The 9,876-nt window shown below is 47.5% G+C and overlaps 1 protein-coding gene across 1 annotated transcript; it reads left to right on the forward strand.

Annotated features, from left to right (window-relative positions):
- Window positions 1-542: 542 nt before the first annotated feature.
- LOC136450057 (carbamoyl phosphate synthase arginine-specific large chain, chloroplastic-like) lies at window positions 543-5,576 on the forward strand. Its single transcript, XM_066450321.1, has 3 exons — window positions 543-1,909; window positions 2,720-3,415; window positions 3,596-5,576. Exons 1-3 carry the CDS (start codon window positions 626-628, stop codon window positions 5,135-5,137), a joined length of 3,522 nt encoding a protein of 1,173 aa, XP_066306418.1. The 5' UTR covers window positions 543-625; the 3' UTR covers window positions 5,138-5,576.
- The last annotated feature ends 4,300 nt before the right edge of the window (window positions 5,577-9,876 follow it).

Here is a 9,876-nt window from a genome sequence, read left to right on the forward strand (position 1 = left end):
CACCTGGCAAAGCTAATTGTCTAGTTCGAAAGTTGGTCGAAATTTGTTGTAAAAATAGCTTCGCGTGCATGTGACAAATTCAGGATGTTCTTCCTGGGCAGTGTTTAGTTCCCAAAATTTTTTAAGATTCCTCATCACATCGAATCTTTAGACGCATGTATGAAGCATTAAATATAAATAAAAAAATAAAACTAATTACATAGTTTAGACGAAATTAATTTTTTAAGTCTAATTAAACTATGATTGGACACTAATTATCAAATAACAACAAAAATGCTTCGGTACCTTTTCGCCAAAAATTTGACCAACTAATCAAGCCCCTGGTCGGAATCAAAGTCCGAATTCGAGTTCGATGCTAGCACTGTATTTGTTATATACTACTCAAGTATACGTTGGTGCTGGTAGACTGCGATTTGGAGAATCAACGAAGTTTGGAACCATGTGCTGTTACGGCAAATAGAAAATTTGGCCTTGGCGGGGCTAAACTAATAAACGTCTAATTGTCTACAAATCCTGGTCTAATCCGCCGCGCTACTAAAAACCCTACCTTTCCTCACTCTGCCCCCACTGCAGCACCATCCAAACACTCCCCTCGCCGCCGCCTCCCCTTCCCTCTCGCGCCGCCATGGCCACCTCTCTCTCCAACCCGTCCCAGCTCCGCCCCTCCCACTCCCAGGCCCGCCGCCACGGCCACCTCCTCGCCTCGCACCCGCGCGTCTGCTCGGCGCGCTGCCCCGCCCGCCGCCGCGCCGCCGCCGCCCTCTCCGTGCGCGCCTCCTCCACCGATGGCGACGCCGCCGTCACGGTGCGCCGCTTCCCGGCCGCACCGACCAAGGCCGGGCGCCTCGCGGGCGTCAAGAAGATCATGATCCTCGGCGCGGGGCCCATCGTCATCGGGCAGGCGTGCGAGTTCGACTACTCCGGCACGCAGGCGTGCAAGGCGCTCGCCGAGGAGGGCTACGAGGTGGTGCTCGTCAACTCCAACCCGGCCACCATCATGACCGACCCGGGCCTCGCCCACCGCACCTACATCGGGCCCATGACGCCGCCGCTCGTCGAGCGCATCATCGACGCCGAGCGCCCCGAGGCGCTACTCCCCACCATGGGCGGCCAGACCGCGCTCAACCTCGCGGTCTCGCTCGCCGACTCGGGCGCGCTCGACCGCCTTGGGGTGCGCCTCATCGGGGCATCCCTCCCCGCCATCCGCGCCGCCGAGGACCGCCAGCTCTTCAAGCAGGCCATGGATCGCATCGGCCTCAAGACGCCGCCCTCCGGCATCGGCACCACGCTTGAGGAGTGCCTCGCCATCGCCGAGGACATCGGGGAGTTCCCGCTCATTGTGCGACCGGCCTTCACTCTCGGGGGCACGGGCGGAGGCATCGCCTACAACAGGGCCGAGTTTGAGGACATCTGCAGGGCCGGCCTCGCCGCGTCGCACACTCAGCAGGTGCTCGTCGAGAAGTCGCTGCTCGGCTGGAAGGAGTACGAGCTGGAGGTCATGCGCGACATGGCTGACAATGTCGTCATCATCTGCTCCATCGAGAACATCGATCCCATGGGAGTGCACACGGGGGACTCCATCACCGTGGCGCCTGCGCAGACACTCACCGACAAGGAGTACCAGAGGCTCAGGGACTACTCGGTGGCCATCATCCGGGAGATTGGTGTGGAGTGCGGTGGTTCCAATGTGCAATTCGCAGTCAATCCTGCAGATGGGGAGGTCATGGTCATCGAGATGAATCCCAGGGTGTCAAGGTCGTCTGCACTTGCCTCAAAGGCGACAGGGTTCCCCATAGCCAAGATGGCTGCAAAGCTCTCAGTAGGCTACACTCTTGATCAGATTCCCAATGATATTACCAAGAAGACTCCTGCCAGCTTCGAGCCTTCCATTGATTATGTTGTCACAAAGGTATTATTTCAATCTCCGCTGTATGTATTCCTTTTCTCACTTCGTGTCAGATGTTACCTATTTACTTGTAATGGTTGATTTCAAAACTATGATAGCAAAATAATTGAACAGGATAAGTTTGTCCAATTGCCTATCCTGTTCTTCATGCATTGTCTGACTATTGAATATGTTGGTAGACTGAATGAATTGTGGTATATGCTCTGGTATATAATATACCTATACTAGTTTATACAACAGTGATTGTTTATATCATGTATAATAATAAAGGGCAAAGGCAGTAGCTTTCTGAAGGCATGCATTTTTCCAGTTATAATTTGTTTTGCAAGTCATTTTTTTTTCAGTTTTGTTTCATTATCATCATATTCAACCGAGAGTAACATTTTCTTGTTCATGTATTTGTCAATAGAAGGGGCATAAGCATCACAATCAATAGTTTTTCTAATGTTATGTACGTATCTTGGAGATTTATATGTTAACTATTTCCTACCTTCCCCTCTTTAAAGTATACCTGAGACTAGTCACATTGTCTTTACCTGTGAATTGCTCTAGATCTCATTGCTATCTTCTCAGACATCATCTTGCATTATCTGCAGCATATTACTCTGCTATTCAGTTTCCACCTAGACATTTAAAGTTTAGAATATGCTCTAGCATATATCACTTACATCCAGTCTAGACATATTTCTGGCTCTGTTACGAACCCATATTTATATCTTCTTCGTGTTCTTTTATCATTTGGAATTTGTACTTGAACTTCTAACACAGCTAATCTTATTTGCTTTTCTAATCTACCTGGCATTTACTATGCAGATACCTCGCTTTGCTTTTGAGAAATTCCCTGGCTCTGAGCCAGTATTAACCACACAGATGAAGTCTGTTGGTGAGGCGATGGCACTGGGCCGTACCTTCCAGGAGTCCTTTCAGAAAGCTGTCCGCTCACTGGAGACTGGTTTTGCGGGATGGGGTTGTGGCCCTATCAAGGAACTTGACTGGGACTGGGAAAAGATAAAATATAGCTTGCGGGTACCTAATCCAGATCGTATCCATGCTATCTATGCAGCTTTCATGAAAGGCATGAGGGTCCAAGATATTCACGACATTAGCTTCATTGACAAATGGTTTCTTACAGAGCTCAAGGAGCTAGTGGATGTTGAGCAGTTCCTTGTATCAAGGAACCTAGATCAGTTGTCAAAGGATGACTTTTATCAAGTGAAGAGGAGGGGGTTTAGCGACAAGCAGATTGCATTTGCAACTTCTTCATCAGAAAGTGATGTGAGATCAAGGCGTTTGGCTTTAGGTGTCGCTCCGACATATAAACGTGTTGATACTTGTGCTGCTGAGTTTGAAGCCAACACCCCCTACATGTACTCTTCCTATGAGTACGAATGTGAATCGTCTCCAACCAATAGGAAGAAGGTGCTGATATTGGGTGGTGGGCCAAATCGCATAGGCCAGGGCATTGAGTTTGATTACTGCTGTTGCCATGCATCATTTGCTCTTCGAGAGGTTCGTTTTTGCATCATTTTATTTCCATCCTATTTCAGTAATCTTGTTCCTCAGTTCTGGATTGTTTTAGTTAGATATTGCAAGTTTTCATAGTCAACTACATTCAATTGTTATGGCCCTGTATTTTTCTGTATGGCTGCTTGGTACTAATGTTTTGCCCTTTTTTTCATCTCTTTGCAGGCTGGATACGAGACTATTATGATGAACTCCAATCCTGAGACAGTCTCAACTGACTATGATACCAGTGATCGTTTGTACTTTGAGCCACTGACAGTTGAGGATGTATCAAATGTCCTTGATTTAGAGCGCCCAGATGGTATAATTGTGCAATTTGGAGGGCAAACTCCTCTAAAGCTTGCACTGCCTATTCAACGGTACATAGAGGAGAACAAATTGGTGTCTGCTTCAGGCACTGGGAATGTGAAGATATGGGGAACATCACCAGATTCCATTGATGCTGCTGAGGACAGAAAAAGATTTAATGCAATTCTTGAGGAGCTTGGAATTGAACAGCCAAAGGGAGGAATTGCAAGAAGTGAGTCTGATGCATTGGCAATTGCCTCAGAAATAGGCTACCCTGTTGTGGTCCGTCCATCATATGTTCTTGGTGGACGGGCAATGGAGATTGTATACAACGACGAAAAACTGATCAAGTACCTTGCAACTGCAGTGCAAGTAGATCCAGAAAGGCCTGTTTTAGTGGACAAATATCTAATTGATGCAGTTGAAATTGATGTTGATGCATTGGCTGACACAGCTGGGAATGTTGTGATTGGTGGAATTATGGAGCATATCGAGCAGGCTGGTATACATTCAGGTGATTCAGCATGTTCTCTTCCTACTCGAACAGTCTCGGCCCAGTGCCTAGAAGTTATCCGTTCATGGACCACAAAGCTAGCAAAGCGTCTGAATGTCTGTGGACTGATGAACTGTCAGTATGCTATATCTACTTCTGGTGATGTGTTCCTACTTGAGGCAAATCCTCGGGCTTCACGCACAGTCCCTTTTGTGTCCAAGGCGATTGGCCATCCACTAGCTAAATATGCATCATTGGTGATGTCTGGTGTGACCTTGCCAGAGCTTGGGTTCACTAAAGAAGTGGTTCCTAAGCATGTGTCTGTTAAGGAGGCTGTTCTACCTTTTGAGAAATTCCAAGGGTGTGACATCCTTCTTGGACCAGAGATGCGCAGCACTGGAGAGGTGATGGGCATTGACTATGAGTTCTCTGGTGCCTTTGCAAAGGCACAGATTGCTGCTGGACAGAGGCTCCCAGTAAGTGGCACTGTGTTCCTTAGCCTAAACGATTTGACGAAACGGCATCTTGCTGAGATTGGGCGTGGATTCCGGGAGCTTGGCTTCAACATTATTGCCACATCTGGAACAGCCAAAGTGCTCCAGCTTGAGGGCATTCCAGTGGAGCCAGTCCTAAAAATACATGAGGGGCGACCGAATGTCAGAGACATGTTGAAGAATGGTCAGATACAGATTATGGTGATAACAAGCTCTGGTGATGCTCTTGACTCTAAAGATGGCCTCCAGCTTCGTAGGCTTGCCCTCGCCTACAAGGTGCCAATTATCACAACCGTGGATGGTGCACGTGCCTCCATAGATGCCATCAAGAGCTTGAAGAACAAGTCGATTGAGATCCTCGCCTTGCAAGATTACTTCCAGACCGCTGATGCTTCGGCAGATTTACAAGCAGCGGCACAAACTGCCCCTTAGTGGTGTCTTCTTTTTCCATATAATGTGAGCCTAGCTCGAGCCATAACCACAACCCATATGATATTTTTGTTTACGGTTGCACCAGCAGCATGCATGCTTAAAGACAAGCATCCTGATTGTATCGGTCACAAGCATGGCTAGACAAAATTGGTGGTTGGGCGAATGTAGTTGTACTTTGTAATGTTAGGGCGATGAGCATCCACAGAATAAGCGTTCCCAACTGCCGTTTTGATGACTATCATAACCCTTGTGGAGATTTACATGTATCATTGTCGCACACGAAAATGTGCGACATGTATTGTATGATATCAGATTCTTTGATGAGTAAACACTGGCACACCCGTACACCCCAGTCGCTCGCCTCGTGGCCTCCAGTGTATATGTACTCTACAACTGTACAACAAACGATTGTGTCAAGGATTTATTATTAGCTATACTGTACAACGTTTAACGGTTCTGTGTTGTTTGGGCAGCGTCGCATGATTTGTGATAATGTGTGCTAAAACTAATCTCATAAAGTTTTTTCTGAAATTGTTGTGAAGTACAGGACGAACAGATGAATGGTCTGAATAATCAACGGACTAATCATCAAGCTCTGTGTGGACTACAAAAATTAAAAATTGAGTTTCATACAGGGATGTCTTCCTTGTACAATACTAAAACTTGAACATTTATGTTTCCACTTCTCATGATATATCTAAAGCCATGAACAGGAAAGATATGGATGTGTGTAGTGGACGATTCACAACGGAAGTGAAAAATCCACATTTCCTTGTAGATCCATATTCCATGGCCTTACAAGGTGAACCAAATCTCGAATATTTGTGATTTTTGTTTAAGTAACATTTGTTGAATAGCATACAACCACCGGAAAATGAGTTTGGCATCCAAGCAAAAGTTAGCATCGCTGCTACACCGATGCTCTATCCGTTAGCTTCAGTGCTAAGCATTTTCTTTCTCACGTTGATTAGAGCCACAATTAATTTTCATTCCATTAGATTCTGAGATTTTCTTCCTTCACTACAGCGAGGATCCGACGACATACAGTTCAGGTTAGAGTTCATTTCATTTTCCCTAGGTGGAACAAATATCTATATTTTTCTTGCGCAAGTCCCCTTGTTGGCTTCAAATAAGTGGAATATCTTACGCTTGGAAAGGTTCATCGGAGAGATTGAAAAAATGGCCAATTGAGCATTCCTCAACTGCTTAGATTTTTTTTCTCGATCACGCAAAAAGTTTGCGCGTTTTTGTATTAAGATACAAAAAAAAAGTTCAAATACAACACGCCTTAACGGCACCCTAGGTGGTCATAGGAGATACATATAGACGCTTGGACCCTCCTCAGTGTACTGAAAGCTTATGTCGTTACATTGGACACCGATCAACCTGAATTGCAGCGCCGACTAGGAGGCTATGCCCGAGCTGCCGAGCGGCGGCGGCGCTGCTAGCGCGGACCCATGTTGCCATCCGATGGGAACAACTCCTGTAGCCCCTGCATATCACCCCTGTTGAAGATTTCATCATACGTCTTCATGGCCTACGTCGAAGGAGTCGTCATCCCGCTGGTTGGTCCCAAGCGCTTAAAGACAATGTGCTCACCTCGTTTGGACGTCGGGATATGTGATATGCTCTGCGCCGCTATCCGTTTGCTCCTCTTGGGGAGCGCGGGCGGCATACGTCCGCCGTGGGCCGCGACATCGGGCAGCTCCAGGAGTGGTGGCTGCCCCGACCAGTGCTGAGACAGGGCACGTCTCGACTGGTGTCGTGACGTCCACCCGGGATGCGCCTACATCCTAAGATGCCGCAGCCGAAGCCGGAGGGGTCCCAGGTACTGGTGCTCTAGCTAGGCTCACGACGAGTAAGGCGGCGAGCTCCTCTAGCATAGGGTCGACCCACACGAGAGTCTTCGAACTCGCGCACAGCTCCAGCACTAGCAGATCTGGCTCAGGGAAGCACAGTGTAGCAGCGGCGTCGCCAGGAGGTGTGCCCAAGCTGATGTCCCCCGACGGCTGACTCCGACGCTGCCATCATCGTCGTTGAGTTCCACCGGTGCCCCCTACAACACCTAGCACGGCTCGGCCAGAGCCGCCGTGTGGCGCGTGCTAGGAGGCCTGTGGGTTGTCGACGTAGGCAGACCGACAGAGTGGCGTGGCCGGTCATCACCCTGAAAGGTCCTAATGGCTAGAGGGGGGTGAATAGACTAATAAAAATTTCTACAACAACACTTAACAAACCGATTAGACAATTATGAGACGAAGCAAGTTTTGCGCTAGCCTACTAAAAATGCAAGCCACCTACCACAATTTTAGTTTCTATTGTCTCTAACCACACAATAGCTATGGCACTACACTAAGTTAGTGTGCTCTCAAAGGCTAACTAAAGAGCCACACTAACCAAACTAACAAGCTCTCACAACTAGCTACACTAAAGAGCTTCACAACTAGTTTACGGTAATATAAAGAGAGAGAGAGAGAGAGCAAGATGGTTATACCGCCGTGTCATAGAGTGAACCAATCAATCACAAGAATCAATATCAATGAAGACCAATCACCTCGGAATCAAATGATGAACACAATGATTTTTTATCAAGGTTCACTTACTTACCGGCAAGCTACTCCTTGTTGTGGCGATTCACTCACTTGGAGGTTCACGCGCTAATTGGCATCACACGCCAAACCCTCAATAGGGTGCCGCACAACCAACACGAGATGAGGATCACACAAGCCACGAGCAATCCACTAGAGTACCTTTTGGCTCTCCGCCGGGGAAAGGTCAAGAACCCCTCACAATCACCACGATCAGAGCCAGAGACAATCACCACCCTCCGCTCGACGATCCTCGCTGCTCCAAGCCGTCTAGGTGGCGGCAACCACCAAGAGTAACAAGCGAATCTCACAGCAAAACACGAACACCAAGTGCCTCTAGATGCAAACACTCAAGCGATGTACTTGGATTCTCTTCCAATCTCACAAAGATGATGGATCAATGATGGAGATGAGTGGGAGGGCTTTGGCTAAGCTCACAAGGTTGCTATGTCAATGCAAATGGCCAAGAGAGTGAGCTTGAACTGGCCATGGGGCTTAAATAGAAAGCCCCCATGAATAGCGTCGTTTACCCCCTTCACTGGGCACAACACGGGTTGACAGGACGCTCTGGTCATATCGACCGGACACTGGACCTCAGCGTTCGGTCACGCGATGTGTGCCATGTGTCCCCTCTGTTCAAATGTTGATCGCTCGATCTCAATGGTCAAGTGACGACCGGAGGCAGCGGCTCAAAGTGACCGGACGCTGAACCCCAGCGTCCGGTCGTTTCTAGTAAGCATCTAGAGATGACTTTTCACGACCGGATGCGTCCGGTGATACTCGACTGGACACACCCAGTGTCCGGTCACACGGTGACTCCCCTGTGTGTTGCCATGTCAGCAGGACCGGACGCACCCTATCAGCGTCCGGTCACCAAGTGACCCAGCGTCCGGTCGAAGACCGACGCCAGTGTCTTCACACTATCATTTGACCAGACACGCCGGTCCTACTCAGACCAGCGTCCGGTCACTGCGTGACCAGTATGACTAACTCTTTTTCAACTCTATCTTCTTCACCCTTGCTCAAATGTGTCAACCACCAAGTGTATCACCTTGTGCACATGTGTTAGCATATTTTTCACAAAAATTTTCAAGGGTGTTAGCACTCCACTAGATCCTAAGTGCATATGCAATGAGTTAGAGCATCCAGTGGCACTTTAATAACCGCATTTCGATACGAGTTTCACCCCTCGTAATAGTACGGCTATCTATCCTAAATGTTATCACATTCACTAAGTGTCTCGATCACCAAAACAAAATGGCTCCTACCATTTATACCTTTGCCTTGAGCCTTTTGTTTTTCTCTTTCTTCTTTTCAAGTCCAAGCACTTGATCATCACCATGGCATCACCAACATCATGTTGACACCGTTTTTTGCACGTGTCAAAATGATCAGAGTGGGTTAATTGGCAGGAGGAAAGTTACTATATACGTTGACAGCTGATGAAAATCAGCTTGTAAAGATGGTTGCCGATGAATGGTGGTGATCGATGGAAAGGTTGATTTAGACTCGGGCGTTGCCGATAAGGTTGAAGATGTTATTGTCGATGCCGATGAAGGAAGGCTTGAAGACTACTGCCGATGAAACAGGAAGTATGCTGATGGAAAGGAGGTCGGTGAGATTTCCATCGTAATTGAGGCGGATAGGGAAATAGACAAGAGTTGATTTCCTTTTCTATATTTGTTAGAGTATGATTCATGTAAGAGTCACGTGTTTCCTTAGATATGGACTTGGTGTCCTAGTTGTATTTGGTTATGTCTCTTTAGATCAGGGTATAAATATAGATTGAGGGGCAATGTAATAAAAAAAGAAATCAATATCAAAACCAATTTTTATTCCTATTTGCATCTACTTACTTTTTGGCGACTTCGTCAATTTGCATATTTTTCCTTTTTACGAGTTCTCATTGATTCGGCGAGTTGCATAGCTTCAGTGCGACCTTCGGCGATTCTCGAGTTCCGTGTGAGTACCTCTTGGCCGTGACTTCCGGGCGTATCGCTGTTGTTAGGACCAAAGTGCTCGTATCTTCATCCTTGTCGATTAACAGGTCAAATCGACTGGCACGCTTTGGATATCGATTCAGGTATTAGCTTTTTGTGTTTGCAGATCCACTTTTGCATCAACACATCTTTTGGCACGCTCGGTGGGACCAAT

Source organism: Miscanthus floridulus, chromosome 5 (assembly GCF_019320115.1).
Source record: "Miscanthus floridulus cultivar M001 chromosome 5, ASM1932011v1, whole genome shotgun sequence".
Lineage (NCBI taxonomy): Eukaryota > Viridiplantae > Streptophyta > Magnoliopsida > Poales > Poaceae > Miscanthus > Miscanthus floridulus.